At 40.4% G+C, this 25,181-nt stretch overlaps 1 protein-coding gene across 1 annotated transcript in view; it reads left to right on the top strand.

Moving 5' to 3' along the window:
- The window catches only part of LOC124776466 (U3 small nucleolar RNA-associated protein 14 homolog B), a 73,357-nt gene that overhangs the window by 44,379 nt on the left and 3,797 nt on the right, over nucleotides 1–25,181 (top strand). Inside the window, exons 4-7 of the mRNA XM_047251479.1 lie at nucleotides 889–960; nucleotides 11,097–11,248; nucleotides 19,703–19,904; nucleotides 22,111–23,264. Of these exons, the coding sequence (XP_047107435.1) occupies nucleotides 889–960; nucleotides 11,097–11,248; nucleotides 19,703–19,904; nucleotides 22,111–23,264 (1,580 nt within the window). The remainder of the gene's footprint in view (nucleotides 1–888; nucleotides 961–11,096; nucleotides 11,249–19,702; nucleotides 19,905–22,110; nucleotides 23,265–25,181) is intronic.

Raw genomic sequence — 25,181 nt, 5'->3', positions numbered from 1 at the left:
AAGTGGAAAATCCGGGATGAAATACCAATATAAAGGGGACAGATTGGTGCTCACTACACAAAGGAGGTGTTGAGTGTTAGGGAGGTGCTTTTAAAGAGGACTATCGGATATTATCAACTGTAAGACCAAGTCCTTCATCAGACATAGACAAAACACAACATGATTTCCCTAAATCACTTCTGATAAATGCCAGAATGGTTCCTGTGAAAGGGAACAGCCGACTGCCTTTCCCATCCTTCCTTAATCTGATGGGACTGATGATCTTGCTGTTTCTTCCCCTTCCCCCGAATCAACCAACCAACCAACCAATTGCAAAACACATACATTTACATATGGCACTGTCATCTCCGGGCGCTAGGCCCGACTGTGGCTGCATTTGAGGTGAGCAGTGATCTCGGCTAGGCAGCAGTCGAGATCACTTCCGAGCCACTGTGTATTAAAAGAAATGTACAGGCAGTATGCCTAGTAACTTTAACACACAGAGAGTACAAGACACCAAAGTCACCTTATAACTCTGAAGTAGCTTGTAGGGTAAAACTAACACCTAAATCATGCCGTTAAAGTTTTTATTGTTCTTATTTTACCTTAAACTTACTATGTGAGTGGTAGGCAATAAAATATTATACCATTTCAAGGATAAAGCTGTTGTTTGAAATTTTATGGTGTTATTTTCCCACAATGCAAAACAACTTTGTGTTAATGATATGCCATTCCAACTTGCTAATAATATCCATGACACACTTGCACTTACTTTGTGGTAATACAAAACAGACCACCCATCTTTGAAATTTTACACATTTCCTTTGTGATTATGGATACACATATATTTCATGCCAATAAGATACCACATTTGTCATTGATAACTGTCTTTCAATTTCCTTTTTACAGTCCCAGTCTGAATTGGAGGCCAAAGTAGCAGAAATCCTGAGTAGGAGTAAGGTTGTAAATGGAGATAAAGAGGTGAGTTCTTTGCCATTGTCTCTTTTATGTAACAAAAGTTAAGAATTTTGTGTACATGGCAACAGAAATTTTGCTTGATTTCTGTGAAGAATGTCCCAAGAATTTAATGGATGCTCTTCGACATTGTGGATAGTGTGCGTATTGCAGGTCTAGTAATATGTGAACTGTAATGTAAAGGGACTAAAAACTAAAACTAAACTCCTCCCGAGCAGGCCATGAAGGTCCAATGGTACTGACCGGCTGTTGTGTCATCCTCAGCTTATAGGCGTCACTGGATGCGGGGGCATGTGGTCAGCACACTGCTCTCCCAGCCATATGCCAGTTTCCAAGACCGGAGCTGCTACTTCTCGATCAAGTAGCTCCTCAGTTTACCTCACAAGGGCTGAGTGCACCCCGCTTGCCAGCAGCGCTTGGCAGACCGGATGGTCACCCGTCCAAGTGCTAGCCCAGCCCAACAGTGGTTAACTTCGGTGATCTGATGGGAACCAGCATTAACCGCTGTGGCAAGACCATTGGCAATCTAAAGGAACAGCTCTTATAAAAGTTGTCCCATCTTAATAGGACTTTCATTAAAAAGGATGTGTGACTGCAGGATTCCTCCAAACATTGTGCCATTTGAATAACATTATTAACGTAACTATGTAGTATGTGCAGGATATATCTGTTATTGCAAAACTGTGAGAAAATGTGTTATATAGGTTTATATATCTTATTAAAATAAGAATAGTGTTTTAAAAAGGCTACAATGCTATTCATCACATAGTTGAGGTGTTGAGTTGCAGACAGGCACAATGAAAAAGATTGCTAAAATATTTACTCGTAAGCTTTCAGACAGAGTCCTTCTTCTGAAGCAAAACACGCACACATACACACAAGCACAACTTACTCCAACTAAGCTAGTATTTGGTAACTTTTAACTGCCACAGTACATCATGGTGCTACTGGAAAACTGATAAAAATGGAGAAGAACTGGGCGACTGAATTGAACAGAGAGGACTGGTGTTAATTTATGACCCAAAGATGCCACCATTCTTCAACAGTGCTAGATGGGGTCATGGATATAACTAACCTAACATTTGGGTCAGTGAACACCTTGTCCAGGAAGTAAAGAAGAAAGTTGCTGAGCCAGTTCACATGAAGAAGAACATGGCTGAGCCAGTCCCACACACGCAGGATCAACTTATTATCTGTTCTGTTGCAGCAGTTATGAAACCAGAGATTGCCCATTTCAAAATACTATTTATCTTCAAGAAAGCACAATGGGAGAATTTCATACGAGAACATGATATGGAAGTCCTAAAACCATACCCATCTCCAGTGTATTCTGAATTTGCTAGATCAGTTCAAGTTAGCTCATGCAAATATATCCCAAAACAATCTTCTTCATATCTCAGGACATGAAGAAGATTGCAAGGCTCTCTTGGAGATATATGAACAATTATTTGACAATGAGCCATTCTCTGAGGAAACAATCCAAACAGGTGAAGATCTCCTGCATACTGTAACAGCTTCCAGAAGTAAAAAATGGTGTGACCTAGCAGCAAATCTATATTTGAAACAGAACAGCTGAAAATGTGAACATTATTGAAGAACCTTAACAATGACCCAGCCACTGCTCCTGATCTCTCAAAGATAACTCCGGACCAAATTGCCCCTCAAATCCTTCTGAATGGTAAGGCAAAAGGAAGATCTAAAAACTCCAAACCCCAAGGTACACAGTTGAGGAAGACTACCTTGGCACTCCTTTCATCTTAAAAGTCTATGAATAACAATAAAGCTGCAGACCTAGACAAACCATGGAAGAAACAAAATAAAATAAAATGTTTGGGCCTGCTACAAAACAGTGGATATTAAATCTTATAACACCTGTATTTCGGAATTGCAAATTCCCAAGATTTGATGCAAAACCAAAGTAATAGCACTTCTAAAGCCTGGGAAAGAGCCAACAGAACCAAAAACTTTCATCCAGTTTCATTTCCTCTGCTATTTGTGTGAGATACTGGAAAGACTGAATCTAAATCAAATATCAGAGTATGTCAACAATAACGTTGTAAAAGCCCGGGAAGGTCTTATTGTTGACAGATCCTTAATTTGGTCCAGCATATTGAGGATGTTTATGTAAGAGGTCAAGGCATTGGTGTGGCTTCTATTGACCTCACAGCAGCTTATGATCAACCACAAAAAGGTGGTTAGGAAAGTATATTCAGTCACAAAGGAGTATCTTGTGTTTGCTGCAAAGTAAGAAAAGTTGATGCAGGATTCAGAAAAATGGCCTCCCTCAGGCAAGTGTGATTGTTGTCCCTACTGTTACACAAACGACCAACCAATTAGCCCTGGAACTAGAGCATTTATTTATGCTGATGGTACAGAAATTGCTGTCCAAGGCAAAACTTTTAAGGAGGTGGAGATTGTTCCAGCGTAACCACAAGCGTACCACAAGCATTGTCATGAAGATGAAGAACGCAGGAGCAGAGAAGGCCATAAGATGATGTCAGCCACGACAGGAGTGGCCTCTACAAGAAGGGAATATAAGTGCTGCTCCTGCCAGCGTCGGCCACACAGTACTAAACCAGCACCAGGAAATCACTAAGATAGCAGTTATTAGTGATCCATATCCATTGCTTGTATGGACGTAGTATATAGAAAAAAAATTCATTGTTTGCCTGTTACCCATCGCTTGCGACACGTTCATGTAATACAAAGTTTAGTGTTGTCTATCTTTCTTATTGTAATAAAAACTATTAATGTGATTTGCTTGAATTGTTTTATAGCATTCTGAGAACACAGCGCCCTTTAGTCACCCTATACGAGACGAGTGGGCAGGACCCTCACAGAGATAAAGTTGACAAGATTTCAAAGAGCGGGGCAAGTATTATGATACTAACCATCTGAAGCCAAATCCTGAAAACACAAGTTTATGCACTCTATCTATGAAATATGGGAAGCTAAAAGAAAACTGAATGTCGCTTGGAGAGGAGAACAGCTATTCCACGGTAACACTACCAGATACCTTGGAGTAAAGATGGACTGCACCCTTACATTCAAAGCCCACTGTGAAGATGAAAAAAGCTCAAACAATCTGCTTGGAACAGTGTCATCTGTAAACTTACAGGAGCTACTTGCAGTGCTCAGCCAAAAGTGTTTTGAACATCTACCATGGCAATGTTTTTTCCCCCCAAAAGAATATTCTGCACAAGTTTGGCAAAATTCTGAACATGCCAAATACATTGATACAGCTTTAAGCAATACTGGACACATTGTGACAGATCTCAATGACCAACTCATGTCAGTAAACTTTACCAAGTAATGGGTATGGCACTACCAAGTATTTGCAGGAAAGCAGCTTGAGAAATGGAGAAGAAACAGGAAACTGATCCCAGACATCCAGTATTTGGAGAGTAGCCCCAACAACCAAGACTCAGTTCAAGAAAGAACTCCATGCAAGCAACTACAGCAATTCCGTCTCTCTCATAACTTGCTGAGAGAAACTTTGGCAAGATTCTTTGCCTGAGGCACACTGAGTGAATGTCAGAGGAACCAGCTCAAGGCTCACACCTGCCTTGTGAGACACGGAAGATGCCGAACAGGCTGAGAACTGGGGTGTCATGGTGTAAAGTCAACCTCAGGAAATGGATCTTCAGCTATTGTCATGAAATTTGCCAGTGTAATGTAGCACACTGCAGAATGAACAATATCTGCTAGTCTTTAGGAATCTGCCAGGTACCTTTAATAGTGGTCATCTTACTGCAACTAACCAAACAGCCGTCAAAACCACTGAATACTGGTTCTCCACAGAATATGTAGAGAATCACCTTACTGTCTGTCTGTTTTATTTCACCTTCTTGTCAGTATTTTATAAACTCTTATTTACATATTAGTCCTTGTATTTTTGTTGTTGTTATGAGGGACATTCTTTTAGTAATGCAACAAGTTTTTTCTGAAAACAGATTGGTTTTATTCAGAAATCCAGTACACCATATTATTCCCCACTCTTTTGGCTACAAAACCCTGTTTTTGAACATAACCTCCATTCAACGCAATGGCCTTACGTCAGATTACTGGGAGGTCTTGTATGGCTGCATGGTATGACTCTAATGTTCAACATTGGAACCAACATTTTGCTGCATCAGTAACCTCCACATCATCCATTTACTGCTTCCCGTGAAGTGCATCCTTTATTGGGCCAAACAGATGGAAGTAGGAAGATGCATAGATGGCGAGGAACCTAGTGGGCTTACACATTAGAGTACCCCCAACTGGTGGATGAGTGTGTCAGCATTTATTTACCAATAGAGATGCCCAATTGTGCAGCAAGGTGTTTGATAGTGATCCATCGATCACTTCAAATTAGTGTGTCCACATGCTCCAACATTGTAGGTTCAAATGGCTCTGAGCACTATGGGACTTGACATCTGAGGTCATCAGTCCCCTAGAACTTAGAACTACTTAAACCTAACTAACCTAAGGACATCACACACATCCATGCCCGAGGCAGGATTCGAACCTGCGACCGTAGTGGTCGCGCGCTTCCAGACTGATGCATCTAGAACCACTCGGCCATACCGGCTGGCCAACATTGTAAGAGTTACAGCTGTATGCAGCTGTCCAGCACGAGGGAGATTGGACAGGTTCACGCAACCTTGTTGTGATTATGACAGATGGCTTGCCTAATGTCTCACCATGCTTTTGTTCAGTGGCAGGTCACTGCAGACATTCTAGAAGTGCCTGTGAATATCTGAAATCATCTGGTTTTCTGCCAAATAATAATAATAATAATAATAATAATAATAATAATGTTGTTGTTGTTGTGGTCTTCAGTCCTGAGACTGGTTTGATGCAGCTCTCCATGCTACTCTATCCTGTGCAAGCTTCTTCATCTCCCAGTACCTACTGCAACCTACATCCTTCTGTATCTGTTTAGTGTATTCATGTCTTGGTCTCCCTCTGCGATTTTTACCCTCCACGCTGCCCTCCAATACTAAATTGGTGATCCCTTGGTGCCTCAGAACATGTCCTACCAACCGATCCCTTCTACTCACGTTGTGCCACAAACTTCTCTTCTCCCCAATCCTGTTGAATACCTCCTCATTAGTTATGTGATCTACCCATCTAATCTTCAGCATTCTTCTGTAGCACCACATTTCAAAAGCTTCTATTCTCTTCTTGTCCAAACTAGTCATCGTCCATATTTCACTTCCATACATGGCTACACTCCATACAAATACTTTCAGAAACGACTTCCAGACACTTAAATCTATACTCAATGTTAACAAATTTCTCTTCTTCAGAAACGCTTTCCTTGCCATTGCCAGTCTACATTTTATATCCTCCCTGCTTCGACCATCATCAGTTATTTTGCTCCCCAAATAGCAAAACTGCTTTACTACTTTAAGTGTCTCATTTCCTAATCTAATTCCCTCAGCATCACCCAACTTAATTCGACTACATTCCATTATCCTCGTTTTGCTTTTGTTGATGTTCATTTTAAATCCTCTTTCAAAACACTATCCATTCCGCTCAACTGCTCTTCTAAGTCCTTTGCTGTCTCTGACAGAATTACAATGTCATCGGCGAACCTCAAAGTTTTTGTTTCTTCTCCATGGATCTTAATACCTAATCTGAATTTTTCTTTTGTTTCCTTCACTGCTTGCTCAATATACAGATTGAATAACATTGGGGAGAGGCTACAACCCTGTCTCACTCCCTTCCCAATCACTGCTTCCCTTTCATGCCCCTCGACTCTTATAACTGCCATCTGCTTTCTGTAAAAATTGTAAATAGCCTTTCGCTCCCTGTATTTTACCCCTGCCACCTTCAGAATTTGAAAGAGAGTATTCCAGTCAACATTGTCAAAAGCTTTCTCTGTAAGTCTACAAATGCTAGAAACGAAGGTTTGCCCTTCCTTAATCTATCTTCTAAGATAAGTCGTAGAGTCAGTATTGCCTCACGTGTTCCAACATTTCTACGGAATCCAAACTGATTTTTGCCGAGGTCGACTTCTACCAGTTTTTCCATTCGTCTGTAAAGAATTCGCGTTAGTATTTTGCATCTGTGACTTATTAAACTGAAAGTTCAGTAATTTTCACATATGTCAACATCTGCTTTCTTTGGGGTTGGAATTATTATATTCTTTTTGAAGTCTGAGGGTATTTCGCCTGTCCCATACATCTTGCTCATCAGATGGTAGAGTTTTGTCATAACTGGTTCTCCCAAGGCTGTCAGTAGTTCTAATGGAATGTTGTCTATCCCGGGGCCTTGTTTCGACTCAGGTCTTTGAGTGCTCTGTCAAACTCTACACGCGGTATCGTATCTCCCATTTAATCTTCATCTACATCCTCTTCCATTTCCATAATATTGTCCTCAAGTACATCGCCCTTGTATAGACCCTCTATATACTCCTTCCAACTTTCTGCTTTCCCTTCTTTGCTTAGAACTAGGTTTCCGTCCGAGCTCTTGATATTCATACAAGTGGCTCTCTTTTCTCCAAAGGTCTCTTTGATTTTCCTGTAGGCAGTATCTATCTTACCCCTAGTGAGATGAGCCTCTACATCCTTACATTTTTCCTCTAGCCATCCCTGGTTAGCAGTTTTGCACTCCTGTCGATCTCATTTTTGAGACGTTTGTATTCCTTTTTGCCTGCTTCATTTACTGCATTTTTATATTTTCTCCTTTCATCAATTAAATTCAATATTTCTTCTGTTACCCAAGGATTTCTACCAGCCCTTGTCTTTTTACCTACTTGATCCTCTGCTGCCTTCACTACTTCATTCCTCAGAACTATCCATTCTTCTTCTACTGTATTTCTTTCCCCCATTCCTGTCAATTGTTCCCTTATGCTCTCCCTGAAACTCTGTACAACCTCTGGTTTAGTCAGTTTATCAAGGTCCCATCTCCTTAAATTCCCATCCTTTTGCAGTTTCTTCAGTTTTAATCTACAGTTCATAACCGATAGATTGTGGTCAGAGTCCACATCTGCCCCTGGAAATGTCTTGCAATTTAAAACCTAGTTCCTAAATCTCTGTCTTACCATTATATAATCTATCTGAAACCTGTCAGTATCTCCAGGCTTCTTCCATGTATACAACCTTCTTTTATGATTCTTGAACCAAGTGTTAGCTATGATTAAGTTGTGCTCTGTGCAAAATTCTATCAGACGGCTTCCTCTTTCATTTATTAGCTCCAATCCATATTCACTTACTACGTTTCCTTCTCTCCCTTTTCCTACTACCGAATTCCAGTCACCCATGACTATTAAATTTTCATCTCCCTTCACTATCTGAATAATTTCTTTTATTTCATCATACGTTTCTTCAATTTCTTCGTCATCTGCAGAGCTAGTTGCCATATAAACTTGCACTACTGTAGTAGGTGTGGGCTTCATGTCTATCTTGCCCACAATTAGGCATTAACTATGCTGTTTGTAGTAACTTACTTGCACTCCTATTTTTTATTGATTATTAAACTGACTCCTGCATTACCCCTATTTGATTTTGTATTTATAACCCTGTAATCGCCTGACCAAAAGTCTTGTTCCTCCTGCCACCGAACTTCACTAATTCCTACTATATCTAACTTTAACCTATCCATTTCCCTTTTTAAATTTTCTAACCTACCTGCTCGATTAAGGGCTCTGACATTCCACACTCCGATCCGTAATGATGATGATGATAATAATAATAATAATAATAATAATAATAATAGTAATAAAATAAATTTAAAAAAAACTAAATGACAACACACTACTTGGAAAGCACGTCCATTACAGATGCCAATTTGAAGGCTACATATTAGCGACGCCACCTATTGGAACTTAATGAAACTGTAGGAATATTTCACAATGTTCCACAACAAATTCTGCATTTTTTCAACCAAAATTGGCCAGGAAAAAATATGTTGCATTACTTATCAAACACCTGTCGTACCGTACTTTCTGTCTTTACTTCATTGAATTTTCTCTGAAATGGATAATTTTATGTAAGTAATCTTTTATGTTATTAATGCTCTACCAGTATTGTAATAAATTCATGTACTGGACATGTAAAATAAATAAAATAAACTCACTCCATCCTGGACATCCCATTACTTAGATAACAAGACAGCTGAATAGTAACCAAATGAAAAATTGTGTGTTCAATATGTTTATGAAGGTCAAATTTGTACACGAAGCCAAACACTTCTCATATTGGCAGTCTTGCGTTTTTCACTGTAGGAAGCATAAACAGTGTGCAGTCTTTGCTCTGTGGATGAGAACAAATAGATCAACCTTGAAAATGCAGTAAATGATTGGAGGGGGGGGGGGGGTGAAATGCTATATTATTAGATCTTTGGGCCAAATGTTTTGAACCCTCCAGTGTCAGAATTAAGTTTTGAAATAAACTAGGCTAAGCAACTGAAAATATTCAGCTGCAGTTTTTGGAATTCAAGTGACGACAGATCTGACATGAACACTAAGTAAATTAAAAATTAGATGTTATTCCCAATTCCTGTCTTGGGGTGGTACACCAGGCAACTTGGGGAATTTTTTGCAGGTGCTTCCTAACAATATTTTAGGTGATTGGTCATCCTCTGCTTCACAAAAATATAATGGGAATAGCTAAAAATAAAAATACACAAAACAGTAGTTCAGGGACATAGCACAGGCGAATACTTCTATTCACAAATGTAGGTTGGATTCTGGCATCATAAGAGACAAGTAATAATAGATACTAGTGCCAGATCCACTGTGTGCCAGTGTGTATTGAAAACTGACACATAAGGACCGATACCTGCACACACTGTCAAATCACCACAGGAGCCAGCAAACGGGCATGATTAATTCACACATAATGTAAGCGAGACAAATTTGTTAGGTGTAGCACCTCAGACACAAGATGCAACACCTGCAAAATGTTCTGAGGAGCAATGGGTACTCCAACAGTTGCACGAGAAGTGTCACAGAGTCAAACACCCAGCGAAGTAATGTTTCGGGGAAAAAAATGTCGGGTATGGCCTTTCTGCCATACATTCCCAAAGTGGCAGACAGAATCAGCTGTGCATTGCTCAAACACAGCATAAAGACTATTTATGAATCGACAAAGGAGATCAAAGAGCGTCTCAAATCAGTGAAGGAGGAAAGGGACCCACTTGCAATGCTGGGAATATACATGCTGAAACATTTGCATTGGAATGACTGGACAATCAATCAACACCATGATGACAGAACTTAGCGGCATTGCAGGTTAGCGCAAGTGGAGAAATTGGCCATGGCAGAGCACGTGCTGTGTGAGACTGACCACAGACACACAAGTTCTTGCTGTAGAGAAGAGCTGTCACATCCGCTTGTTGAGAGAAGCTATAGAACTACACAAATATGAGAATAGCTTCAACAAGAAAGAAGAAAGCCTCAAGGTGAGTGGATCCTGGATTCCCATACTACAGTGAATGACTGCTGCAGGTAGAATAGGAGAACCACACAAGAAATGACTGCAGAAAAGCCCTTGGATATTGGCGCGCCAGATACATATAATCTGCGGCTGCGAGCTCGAGTCCAGTCCATAACCAGCAATAGATGGTGAAGCTCTAACAATTCCAGCCACTCGTGCTGGCAGAAGTCAGAAAAATCATCGAACAAATGTCGGCCAAAGAGCCCAAGACAGACGCCAACAGGCAGTTTATTAATGAGTGGCCACAAAAGCCTTAACAGTTTTGTATATCTATAAAATATCGCACTTACTGGGTATCATAAGGATGAACACTAACTAAAAGTGTACAAAAATGAAATAGTAGGTACTGGCAGAAGTAAAGCTGTGAGTACCGGGCGTGAGTCATGCTTCGGTAGCTCAGTTGGTAGAGCACTTGCCCGCGAAAGGCAAAGGTCCCGAGTTCGAGTCTCGGTCGGGCACACAGTTTTAATCTGCCAGGAAGTTTCATATCAGCGCACACTCCGCTGCAGAGTGAAAATCTCATTCTGAAATAGTTTTGTTTATTTTGCTGGTTGATATTTTGAAATAGTTTAGTAATAATCAAGTAGTTCCATAGCTTTCCAGTCACAGTGACAATGTTAACCTAATGATAAAAATCTCTCAGAAAATGAAATGTTCATTTATTTTTGTCACAGGAAAATCTTGTCTCTCACAAAAGCTTTATAATTTCCTCAGGTTGAAAAGGAGGATGAAGAGGAGGAAGGGGAGGAGTTTCCCCTTAGCCTGGAGGAGATAATGGAGAGGCGCAAAGAGATGGCAAAGCTGAGGGCCCAGCAGTCTTACAGAGAAGCCAAGGCTGCCAGGCAGAAGAAGATAAAAAGTAAGAGGTAATTTGATTTGCCATTCTTCTGTAACTTAGATACCATTTTAATGTTGTTAAAAATCTTCAGACAAAGGGGTGTATTTAAGAGATAATGACAGAAATATGAAAAGTCACATTTATGCAATTGCTGAACTACAGTTAAAGGGATAAAACCTGTAACAGTTTCAATTTTTCCAGTTTGTTTTTATAAATGGTGTAAACATATGTATAAAATTCTACTTTTGATAGGAATAGTCACAAATACACAGTTGCTGGTATCTATTCAAAAAGTAAAAACCTAACACAGGGTGATCTTTTTCCAGTTTTTTTTACCCTCACATGGTTTGTTTCCTTTAAATGAATATTTTACTCTGTCCAGTCACATTAATGTGACCAGCTGTCAAAAGCCTGAATGGCCACCTCTTGCATCACGGACTGCTGCGAAAAATGCAGGAAGAGAGTCAGTTAGGTTCTGAAAGGTACTGACAGGGATTTGGATCCATGGCGACTGCAGTTCTGTGGTCAGCTGCGCTACATTTCTGTGGTGAGGATCAATGGTGCGAACACCCTGCACAGAGTCTTGATTGGGTTTAAATCTGAGCAGTTTGGTGGGCAGGGGAGTACAGCAAATTCATCCTAGTGTTCTTCTAACCATGCATGTACACTGTGAGCAGTGTGACACTTTGCATTGTCCTGTTGGTAGATGCCATTGTGCCGAGCAAGTCAAACTGCATGTAGTGGTGCACATGGTCACCAAGGATAGAAATATACTTGCATTGATCCATTGTGCCTTCCAGAATGACAAGATCACACAGGGAATGCCAGGAAAACATTCCCCAAGCAATAATGCTCCCTCCTGGCCACTTCCGACAGTTGTTCCAAGGTGTTTGCTTTCAGATTTCTCACACCATATACGCCCACTGCCATCTGGTTCATGGAGCACAAAACGGGATTTGTCTGAAAAGGCCACCTGTCACAACTCAGTGCATCTCGAGTTGAGGTACCAGCATGCAAATTTCAGCATTTGTCACCAATCACAGCAGTCTGCGCGTTTGCATGAACCAGGTGGCTTCTGTGGAGACTGTTCGCAGCTCGTGGTCTAGTGGCTAGCATTGCTGCCTCTGGATCACAGGGTCCTGGGTCCAATTTCCGGCTGGGTTGGGGATTTTCTCTGCCCGGGACTGGGTGTTTGTGTTGTCCTCATCATTTCTTCTTCATCATCATCATCATTATCATCATCATTCATGACAGTGAATAGATTGGACTGTGTACAAAATTGGACTGTGAAAAAATTGGGACTTTGTACGGGTGCTGATGACTGCACAGTTGAGCGCCTTACAAACATGCATCTCCGCAGTCACTGTTTACCCTTGTCATCTGTGGTCTGTGCAGCACCACAGTTGCCTCGGTGCCATTTTTAGATAGCACCATTTTGCTTCCACCCTTGATGCAAAAGCAATGGTCATTCCTTTTTGGACATAAGATAAATCACTCCGCTTCCACATTAGGACAACGACTGAAGTTATTTCTGCATCCCACAACATGTGTTATATGCACTCCGCTGCTAGTGCTGCACTTGCCATTTGTGAAGGATTGCCATATGATGATGAGACATAGTGCATTGGCAAGCAATCTACCAGTTTCAGTCCAGAGATATTCATGACAGTATTATGAAAAGGATAAATTGCTTTTCACTGTATAGAGGACACACAGGCAGAATGAAAAAAACATTTGAGCTTTTCCCAAAATGCTTTTTTCTAAACCAGAAAACACACACACACACACACACACACACACGACCACTGTCCCAGGCCACAGTACAGCCAACTGCACAACATGGGAAAAGCAGTCCATGGATGATGGAGCTAAGGAGGAGGCTGGGATGAAGAGGGATAGCAGGGTAGGGGTGGGGGAAGGTGAAGTGATGCTTGTGGAACCATGCAGAGATGTGGTTAGGGCAGAGTAATGCTGCTAGGTGCAGGGGGAGGGGGGTTGGGGGGGAGTGGAAAAAAAGTAGAGGGGGGGAAAGAATTTAGTGGGTGCATTGGTGGAATCAGATACAGTATAGTGCTGGAGTGATAGCAGAGAAGGTGACAAATGAATGAAGGAGAGGGACTATTGAAGGTTGAAGACAGGCAGGCTTTGGGTACTTAGAATATATTGCAGGGAGAGTTTCCACCTGAGCAGCTTATTAAAGTTAATGTTGGTATGGAGTCTCCAGATGGCACAAACTGTGAAGCAGTCATTAAAGTGAAGCACATTATGTTGGGCAGCATGTTACACAACAGGATGGACCAGCTGTCTCTTGGCCAGTTTGTCAGTGGCCATTCATGCAGACAGATGGTTGGTTGTCATGCCTATGTAGAAAGCAGCACAGTGGTTGCAGCTTAGTTTGAAAAACCACTCACCACTTCATTCCTCATACACCTAACCAACTACATCCTAATCCATAACTACTTCACCTTTGGAAGGGAGATATGCAAACAAATTCGTGGCACAGCCGTAGGAACCCCCATGGCACCCTCCTATGCCAACCTCTTCATGGGCCACCCAGAGCAAACATTCCTAGATTCCAAAACCCCTGGTCTGGTTCAGGTTTATTGATGGCATCTTTATAATCTCAACCCAAGGCCAGCACACGTTATCCTCATTCCTTCACAATCTCAACACCTTCTCTCCCATCCACTTCACCTGGTCCCCCTTCACCCATCATGCCACCTTCCTAGATGTTCATCTCCTCCTGTCAGATGGTTCAATCCACACCCCAGTCCTCATCAAACCCACCAAACCTGCACTTTGACAGCTGTCACCCCTTCCACATCAAAATATCCCTTCCATACGGCTTGGCCACCTGTGGTAGATGCATTGACAGTGATGAGAACTCCCTTGCTCAGTATGCTAAAGGTCTCACAAGAACCAATGACCATGAAGTGTCCCCCTTGTCACCCAGTGCCACTCAGGACTGGAACGACTGAACCACGTCCTGTGTCAAGGCTTTGATTATCTATCATTGTGCCCTGAAATAGGGACATCCTGCTCAAGATACATCCATCCCCTCCCAAAGTGGTGTTCTGCTGCTCACCCAACATCCTAGTCCATCCTTATGCCACTCCAACCCCCAGACCCCTGCCACAGGGATCATAGCCTTGTGGAAGACACAGATGCAAGACCTGCTGTATCCACCACCCAGCATGTCATACTCCAGTGCCATCACTGGCTTATCCTACCCCATCAGAGGCCAGCTCACCTGTGAAAGCAGGCATGTTGCATACCAGCTCTGCTGCAACCACTGCACAGCATTTTATATTGGTATGACAACCAACCAGCTATCAACCAGAATGATTGGGCACCATCAAACTGTTGCCAAAAAGAAGGGTGACCACCCAAAGGCACAACATGCAACAGAGCACAAATATGCGAAATTACAATGGCTGCTTCACAACCCGTTCCATCTGGATCCCCCCCACAACCACCACTTTTGTGTGTACTTGAGAAAGGAATTTCATTCTGAAAACTGGCAAAGCAAAGCTCTGTACCTTTTGTTTGTGTATCTACCGACAATGCAGCGCTTCTGCTTTTCAGTGAGTAGTCTTCTTTATTCCTCAATAATTTGTTATTCTCAACCAGAACTTTCCATTCATTATTATTCCTTTCCTGATTCCGTGCAGAACCTCCTCATTCCTTACCTTATCAGTCCACCTAATTTTCAACATTCGTCTGTAGCCCCACATCTCAGATACTTCGATTCTCTTCTGTTCCAGTTTTCCCACAGTCTATGTTTCACTACCATGCAACGCTGTGCACCAGACGTACATTCTCAGAAATTTCTTCCTCTAATTAAGTCCTGTGTTTGATGTTAGTAGAATTCTCTTTGCCAGGAGTGTCCTTTCTGCCTGTACTAGTCTGCTTTTGATGTCCTCCTGGTTCTGTCTGTCTGTGACAAAGCAAGCTATGGTATTTTTACTTTCCATCTTCTTTTGCCATCTGCCTCCTTAAAAGTCATTTTTTCAATTTTAGCTAATTACCATTAACATACGTGAATATTATCTGCATTTCCATAAAAGAGAAAGGTTGCCCCCTCAGTTTTAAAGAATATAACACCAAATCTAATTTTGTGCTTTGTTTTACGGATGTAATTGATTTTCTAAATCATTTTGACTATTACTAGGTAGTATCTTTCATTATAGGGCGAAATCAGTAATTGTTTCATAACTTAAATTCTATTAACATATAAACAAATATAAATTCTGTACTAATTATAAACATTTGGAAGATGAACTAGTAGTATTTTTAAAGTGTTTAATTTTCTCTATTCGAAAACATGTTAGCAAAGCCAGCCCTTAATTAATTCCAAAGTAATTTCCAGTCTCATCAGAAGTATTGTTTGTGTAACTACATATGTTAATTTCATCATTTAAACAAATAATTCAGCTTAACCCTTGTAGTAAAATAAACTGTTAAAAAGCGCCAATTTTTTGATGTATTCAGTTAATTTAATGAGTTAAGTTTTAATTTTAATTTCTGTAAATTTAACTTTGAACACTGTGTAGTTTCAGTACCTATTATTGTGATGATATATAAGGGCCCGATTTTTGGTCGAGAGACAGTCAGTCCACGCCCGAGTTTCAGACAAGGAACCTGTGTTGGTTAGAATGACAACAATGCGGCAAATTAACAATGAAATAAGTGTTACACCAATAGGTCATGTGTTACAGTAATGTCAGTGTCTGTTCCATACATGTGGGTTTAAATTGGAAAGACCACATGGATAGTATTGTGGGGAAGGTGAAACAAAGACTGCGCTTTGTTGGCAGAACACTTAGAAGATGCAACAAACCCACGAAAGACACAACCTACATTACACTTGTCTGTCATCTGCTGGAATGTTGCTGCGTGGTGTGGGATCCTTACCAGGTAGGATTGACGGAGGACATCGAAAAAGTGTAAAGAAGGGCAGCTCGTTTCGTGTTATCGCACCATGGAGGTGAGAGTGTCACTGGTGCGATACGTGAGTTGGGGTCGCAGTCACTGAAACAAAGGTGGTTTTCTTTGCGTTGAGATCTATTTATGAAATATCAATCACTAACTTTCTCTTCCAAATGGCATCATAGTAAAATAAGAGAAATCAGCTCGAACGGAAAGTTTTAGGTGTTCCTTTTTTCCCACGCACCATTCAAGAGTGGAATGGTAGAGAAGTAGTATGAAAATGGTTCGATGAACCCTCTGCCAGGTACTTAAGTGTGAATTGCAGAGTAACAATGTAGATGTAGATGTAGATCTGGTATATAACATGGCTGCTTTCGTAGGTGGCCTGGTGTGTGATCAGGTTGGATAAGCTTGTGACAGGACTGGAATAGGAGTTTCTTGGTGGGTGGATGGGGTAGTTCTTGTACCTGGGTCTTCCACAGGAATATGATTCCTGTGGCAAAGGTTTAGGAGTGCGAGTAGGATGGACTAGGATGTGGGGAAGTGGGAGGGGAGGGAGTGTTCATTGAGAAGCATGTCTGCCAGCAGCATCTCAGGCAAGCTCTATAGCATTTAGGTCTGGGAAGTATGCAGGGCATTCCATACGTTCCCTATCTTCACTTTCCAGTGTGTCTGATACCTCAGCAGTCCTGTATGAGCAGGTATTGTCAACCACAAACAAAAACTCGGGGTCTACTGCACCCCTAAACAGGATTCAGAATACCAGTAATCTCCCTGCACTATCACTGTGCTGTAATGGACATTGCACGAAGATAACCAACAGTGTTCGGCCATTGTGCTTAATGCTTGCCCACACCATAACGCATAGGCATGCACATTCTCTCTCTCTCTCTCTCTCTCTCTCTCTCTCTCTCTCTCTCTGTCTGTCTGTCTCCACAGTAACAGGTGGCTAGAATCGCTTTCCACAGTGAAGTGGGATTTGAATGGGATTTGTCGGAGAACATCACTCTGGATCACTGTTTTCCCCAGCCAAACTGCTCCCCATCCCAACAAACTTTTTTCAACAATGGTGTTGTTGAAGTGGGATGCATTTAACGTGCTTGTGTGCATACAAACTGATTCAGTTTTAATCGTCATGAAATGGTGCTGGTAGTGATAGTAAGGTCTGCAGCGATCTGCCTAGGAGAGAGATGTCTGTTCTTTTCGGCACTAGGTGTACATATCAATCCTCTTGCAGTGTGGTGGACTGTCTACGATCACCGGCATGCTTTTTTACAGCATTTTCACCTTCGGTAACCATTTTAATTGCAATATGGTGCTTTCGGACACACACATTACTGTGGCCACAGTAATGACACTTCCGAGCCATCCAGCTGCTCGTCCACAATCGTAAGCACTCAGATTATGTCTTGTAGTCATGTTGCCGTACTACTACACGAAATGTTGCACTAATTGGTTCCACAGCAATCTCTGTCAAACATTGTAATGTCGAATACATACAAATAGTTCATCCACAGACTTTGCTGTAGTTAACATATTTCGACCTGTACATTTCCTTCCAGTATTATTGGTTAAGTGTTCTGAAGCAGTAGTTGGCTGTTCCATATTAATTGTTGGTTGTTTTGTAGCAACTGGCAGTTGTTCCTTAGCAAGCATCAGCTGTTCCTTAGCAATTGCAAGAACTAGACTGGTTCTTGGTCCATGGCGCACAGTTACCATAGCAGGTTGCCTATCTTACCACTTCCTGGGGGCAACATAAATTTGGTTCTCAATATTTCAAATAATTGGTGACCAAATTTAAAATGTTGTCATAATTTACTAATGAAGAGATAAAGTGTTATACTAAAGATTTTAACATAGTAAGAGAAGTATTACAGCCAGAACCAGTGTATATGTCTTGAGGCAGTGTAACTTGCCACGTGGAAATACCCAGACTATAGTCATCCAGTATTTGGGAATTAGAGTACTTAGTGTCTTGCACCAAACTTTGTACACAATTTCAAACCTTTGTGAAACTTTTTCTCGGCTAGACCTCACAAAATGATAGGAAAAAAAAAGTTTTTCACGTACTACGTTTCCACAGGTCATGCAGTAAAACTTCTGCATTGGGCATGACTTTTTAATTTATTACTTCTTTACTTCTGACTCTATTTGCAACATGTCCTCATAAACCACTGAACACACCTGCAAAATTATGTCATTGTACGGCTCACAGTTCATGAGCTATAACAACGTAAACAGTGAGATGTGTAAAAAATTTGCTTTTGCTTAAAATGGAGCTGAAATTACCCAGGCTATAGTCTTCCGGTGTTTGATAATGAGAGCACTCAGTGACATCCCATAACCTTAACATAATCTCAAACCTTTTCTAAAATTTTTCTTGTTTATATGCTTAGCATCACATGCTTAACATTAACTCATTTGTAAAGTAATCAGAAGTTTGAGGCTGCTTGATACAAGGTAGTTCGATTTATAAAGAATGAGAGGTTTCTAATTGAGAACTAAGAGGAAAGGAGAGAAGGTGACAAGGGAGCAAAAGCAAATGCCTTTGAAGGAAAAAATAAATATATATAAAAAATAATATGAGTGAGTAAAGGGGGGAGGAGATTTATTAATGGATGTATTTATTTTTCTTTTGTTTGTAATATTTCATTGTTACTCTACATGGTACTTTTTACCTCTTTCTTTATGTTTTTTTGCCATTTCTCTCTCTCTCTCTCTCTCTCTCTCTCTCTCTCTCTCTCTCTCTCTCTCTCTCTCTGTAGTATCCTTTCTGCTTTCTTAGCCTTTAATAGCACTAATTGTTCCACTTCTCATTTCTCCCTCAGTACCTCCACCATATCTGGACTGATGCTGAGTACTTACTAATGTACAGTTCTTTATCTCCTACTGTGTCTGACACTTCCTTATTCATAATTGTCACCCCCTCATCCTCACAGCAGTTGAATCAGTCTCAAACAGGGGTCTGAGTGGCCTGTGACTCCTTCCCAACCTATCTGTCCTCGTCCCTGACAAAGGAACTAATAGATCCAAAAGCTAGAAAAGTTCTGTTCTTCTTGTAATAAGTCTATAAGCAGTATGGGAATTTATCCTCCTTATTGTAAGTACTGACTAGCAATTTCTCCCCCCCCCCCCCCCCCCCCCTCTCTCTCTCTCTCTCTCTCTCTCTCTCTCTCTCTCTCTCTCTCTCTCTCTCTCTCTCTCTCTTTCTGTTTCTCTCTCTGCCAAAATGGTTGGTTTGGTTTGAAAAGGATTCAGTCAATTTCCTTTCCTGTAATTGCACAGTCTGAGTTTGTATACTCTCTCTAATGACCTTGTCGTTTGATAATCGTGCACCAGTCATTTCAGTTAGCCTTTGTGGTATGTCTCAACACACAGACATGGTAAACATATGAACAACTAAATCTGTAAAATGTGTAAATTTATTTTTGAAAGACTGAATTTTTTTATGAATTTGTACTGTCAGTTGATTGTTCATTCGAAACTCAGTTGAAGATGTGCTGTTAAGGACTTTTCAAAGGTATTATTACAAAATTACTTTTTCTCGTACCAGTTATCATCGTACGCTGCGTCGTCAGAAAATCAAGCAACAGCTGAAAGATTTTGAAAACCTGCAAAAGACAGATCCTGAGGCTGCTCTGAAACAATTGGAGCAGATTGAGAGAGCAAGGGCTGAAGAAAGGATGACACTGAGGCATAGAAACACAGGGAAATGGGCACGCAGCCGTGCAGTACGTGCCAAATACAATGATCAGGTATTTAATTTTTGAAAGATCTTAACAGTAATACCAATTTTAACTAGCTTCACCTCTGTCATGTACCCGCCTCCGTGGCCTAGATCACTAACACACAATTGTAGGGTGGCGTTTGACCAGAATCTGACAGGGTTTGCATCAAGCCCTGGAGTTTTGTTCAGTTTTAATGATTTCAGCTTTTTGCCAGCAACACTGACACTAATACTTGTGTCATTCATATTTTCAGTGGTATGCTCATATATGAGATTGTACAGCTTAAGACGCAAAGTATTATATATGATACTTTCGTGTTAGACCCTTCTGACCATAATGAAAAATTTCTTCAACATTGTATCTCATTTCTTATATCTCTAAGGCAAGAGAAAACAATGTTTTGTTTTCATGTTATAGTGTGTGTTGCTCTGGCAGAAAATGCTTTGTTTGGTTGGAGACTTTCTGGATAAGGTTTAGAAAATATGCATGAAATTACTACTGTCCAAAGCCTGCAAATTGTTGTTATATGTAATGTATGTCTGATTTTGGATGTTATAATTTTGTATGTTTTTATGTTTTGGAAATGCCTAGGAATTAATAGTGGTGTAAACTTTTCACTTCCATCACTATTTATACGCAGTAGTGTCGCCATCCTTTCTTTACATTTTTTTTTTTTTTTTTTACCTCTGTCGCATTTTTTTCCCTTAACAGAATATGATTCTGCAGGAAGTAAATTATAAACAGTGTCAGTTTCATCAGCATTCAAAATGTACCTGGGATCATAACCGTGTGTCAGTCATGGCAATGTAATGTTCTTGCAATAGGCACACTTTCTGTGATCCGCACCTCACTTTCTTCACTTACATTTTGGAACAATATATTATAATGTTTTCTTAAAATGATTCAACCAGCCAATCGTTGCTCTGGAATTTTCAGTGCCAGCTTTGAGTGGTATTATGGGCAATCTCTTGCTTATATGCTTATACAGAAATTCTTCCACTTCTCTGTCCATGAAACTGTGAAACTACCTTAGAAGAATATTTTTCATCTCACTGAATGTAGGCATATGAATGTTCTTTTTTGGATCCATAGGAGTTGTTAGCTTCAGCATTTCATAACACTTCCTTATTTTAGAATTGCTGTACATGTAGATGGCGGCATTGTATTTCTTCGCCATGTTGGAAAGATTCACATTAAGACTGCCATCATCAGCTTTTGGTGAACTGTGAGCTTTCTATGTTTGCAGGGCATAACTCCACAGAAATAAAGTTGATAACTTCGATGTTTCAGTAACCAAAAGACTACACTTTTCGCAGTTTGTACTTTCATAGGCTCAGTGACTGTGACGTAAGGTCACATGACCTAAGTTGCACAGAAATCTATTTCTGATTCTTTCAGTCCATCTGTCAGTGTCGCTACAAGGGAAATCGAGTTATTGGCTATGCTCTAGGCACACATTAACTGATTGAGTTGATTACCATTTATTGTGCAACAGGACAAAAGTTATGACCTGTGTGAAATACAAAGAAATCAGAAGCTCACAGGAACATTTTAGTAATCATGTAACTGGATTTCAGTCTGCAGAATATTTCATGTCTATTGCTTAAAAGCAGACTTTTTCTTAAACTGGAGTTTGTTGAAAATGAGGAGAAGTAACATTGGTGTTATGGGAGTTTCGCCGGTACTGACGAAAGTATTCATTAAAAGTGGGATTTCCTTAAAAGCAGGTACATTAATTCAGTGTCAACTGTAGTTTTTACTTTATTATGTGAACTATAAAGCATTTATAATAATGTTAAATTGAATTCTAATCAGGCAAGGAAACAAGAAACTTGATTCAATCCAAATTGAAGCAATTAAGGAAAATCTGCCTGCAGAAATTACTTTATTTTGTGGCTATAAAATCAGAAAGATGGTTGGAAACCAATACATTCTAATGAAGAGGGGGAGAAAATATGGTTGCCAGGAAGCAGCAGACACACTAGAATAAAATTCATCAGTTTTTATTTGCTTGTTATGTCAAAGTTCTTTTTATTTTTTATTTCATTGTTGTTTTGTTTGTCATATCTCTTTCTTGAGTTATAAGACAATTGCTTAAGAACGAGAGCCAAAGTTGCAATTATTGTAATAAGTGAAGTTCTGAATTCATTTTTAATGTCAGCTTAGAGATATAGGAATCCTCTTCTAAAATTCTTGTTTGCAGTACTGGGTATAATTCATTCTTTTGTTGTAGACACGACAGGAGCTGGCGGAACAGCTAGCTATCAGCCGTGACCTCACTAAGAAGATACAAATTGAAGAGAGCAGTAGTGATGAAGCAGTTGAAGAAGATATAAATGTCAACAGCATGAGTAACTCAGATAATCCCTGGGTCACTGGGAAAACAGAATCAGAAGTCGAAAATTTCCTGAGAGGCTACAAAAGGTTCTGGGAACAAAAGAGTGTGAGAGAACAACAGGAGAACAAGGGTGAATCCAGCCCAGAGGAATCGAAGTCAAGTAACAAAGTGAATAGTTCTAAAGAAAATAAAGAATTAGTTCAGAATGAAAATCAAGGAATGAGTGAAGGGACGTCGTCAGATAACATTAACAAGGAAATTAATGTTAAGCATACTTCTGTTTTGGAAGAAGAAAACAGAAATCACCAGGATTCAGACAATTCAAAGGAAGTTATTGTAAGTAATGAAAAAGTCAAAAGGAAGAAACAGTCACCATCTAAAACAAAGAAGAAAAGAAAATTTGATGGTGACGATAAAATTGCCAACAATACAATAGAATTTATTAGTTCAAGTGGTAGTTGGCAAGTAACTCCATTGTGTGCGAGTGATGATGTAGGAGAGACTAAAGTAGAGGTGAGAGAGACAGAAGAGAGCAAAAACAAAGACAGTCCTGTGATCTCTGTTAATGGAGCTGGCAGTGGTGAAAGTGTTGAAGAACTATTTCAAAAGATGGAAGAAAAAATGAGAGCCTCTGTTAACAAGAGGATAGCAAAATATCAAAAAGAATTCTTAAGTAACGTGGAAGGACCGACTGCCAATGATGACAATAGTGATGGTGAAATGCCAGTATCATTGGAAATGAAGAAGCAGGTGAAACACCCAGAGCTAGATGAGGCATTGTCAGAAGGAGCAACTCAGCAAAGCTCGTCGCAGGAGATCAGTGAGCTGCAGAGGATGACCGACACCATCTCAGGAGTGCAGCAGGTGAACCGAGCAAAGACTGATATCGATCCCAAGAAGTTTATTGCTGTTAAAGCCAAGCCTTTAGACTCAGAATTACCAGATGTTGCAGATATGGAAGAAGCTCTCGATGATGAGGGTGACGAGAGTGCAAGACAACTAACAATTACGGAAGCTTTTGCAGATGATGACGTTGTGGAACAATTCAGGTGAGTACCTGTGTGCACTGTAGCTTTTTGTTATATTTTTGTAGATTATGATGGATGTAGAGTGCTATGAGGAAACTGTTGCTGAGTGTAGTACTTTAGAACTTAATCATCTGACACATGGGTAACCCAGAGATGCTAATCGAGCATTAGTGCTTAGTAAACACAGATGCAGAAGTTAGGTTTAAATTAGATGTTGCATTAGTTGTTTGTTTATTTTCATAACTAGACATTTTTTGTACAACTTCTGTTTGAACTGTTTAATTCCGCTTTATATTTTCTCACACTATATATTCCTAACACAGATCCATGAAATAAGTGAATTTCAAAACTCTCTGTAAGAGGGTCACAAAAGAAAAAAGCTAATTACAAGCAATTATGTTAGTGAAGAAAGATTGCTAGATATTATTGGATGAAGTCTTTGTTAGATGTAGACAAAGCAATTGTACACACACACTCACACTCGGCCTCTGTCATCTCCAGGTACTGTGCCTGATTGCGCCTGAGGTGAGAGTGATTTTTGTTGGACTGGTTAGTGCGAGCACACGTGAAGTGTAGGGTGGGGAGGGGGAGTGATAACAGGGTAGGGGTGGAGGAAGATGCTAGTTTTGCCTGTGGTGCGCTCAGGGAAATGGTGAAGACATGACAGTGCTACTAGCTGCAGCATCGGGAGGCTGTGTTGGCAGGAAAGGACAGAGGAGAGAAGTAAACAAAGGGAAAGGACTGTGCAGGTGTTGACAGGATATGTTGCAAGCATAGTTCCCACCTGTAGAGATCAGAAAAGCTTGTACTGATGGGAAGAACCGCAAAGGCAAAGGCCTTGAAGCAGTCATTGAAGTCAAGCAAATCATGTTGAGCAGCATATTCATTAACTGGATGATCCAGCTGTCTCTTGGCCACAGTTTGGTGGAGGCCATTGATGTGGACTCATGCCCACATAGAATGTCAAACAGTGGTGGGTATTAAGTTGGTAACTCACGAATTGGAGCAACTAATAACAGCACTATAAACCATCTACCACACACTTGACAATGGCTTGTGTGTGTGTGTGTGTGTGTGTGTGTGTGTGTGTGTGTGTGTCTCTGTCTGTCTGTCTGTAGATGTGGGTACAATTATTTGTAAGTATCCCCAATGCATCAGAATACAATCTCTCAACAACTACAGGAGACACAGAAAACAGTTGAAAGACTATGTCTCTGCATTTTTCCTCCTCTCCATAAAAACCCACTGTTGTGTAGTTCAAAACTTGGTTGCTAGTGTCTAGCAGAAATTTCGTACAAAATTTCTGGCAAGAGCTCTAAAAGACTAAAGAAATCACTTGTGGTGCAACAAACTAAAGTGAAGCATGTGTGAGAAACATTCTCCAGACACACAGATTGATCTACAAAACACACAAGCTATGAGCTGCAATGGGCTCATGCATTCTGTGGAAACATGTCCATGTCAAATCATATTGTGTGCTCATGCTGAATACCCTCTGTTATGAACCCCAGTTTATTTTTGCAGAGATGTCTACTGGTTGCAGTGGGGAGATGTTGGGCACAGATGTTAGTATCTAGTGGAAAACATAAGTTTCATGTGTCTAGTAAGATAAAACATTAAAATGAATGCCTTTAAGTCACAAATTACTCTCATGTGTCTGTGGGGACACATTTGTGATTCTCCTAAAGAGAATGTATTTGGTGTTATGTCCTCTACCAAAGTTTATGGGCCACTTTTCTCTTCAGATAACATTTATTACTATTTAGGCATGTTGCGGCAGTGGTTTGTGTATCTGATACCATATGATTTTGTATAGTTGCAATGACAGATTAGCAGTCGTGTAACAAAATCAAACAACTTACGAGCCTTCATAACCAGAGATTCCAACATCTCGAGAAAGGCAATGAAAGACAAGGAACTTTCAGTCAGCCAGAATGA

The sequence above is a fragment of the Schistocerca piceifrons genome, chromosome 2 (genome assembly GCF_021461385.2).
Source record: "Schistocerca piceifrons isolate TAMUIC-IGC-003096 chromosome 2, iqSchPice1.1, whole genome shotgun sequence".
Classification (NCBI taxonomy): domain Eukaryota; kingdom Metazoa; phylum Arthropoda; class Insecta; order Orthoptera; family Acrididae; genus Schistocerca; species Schistocerca piceifrons.
This window is presented reverse-complemented; position numbering and strand designations above follow the sequence as displayed.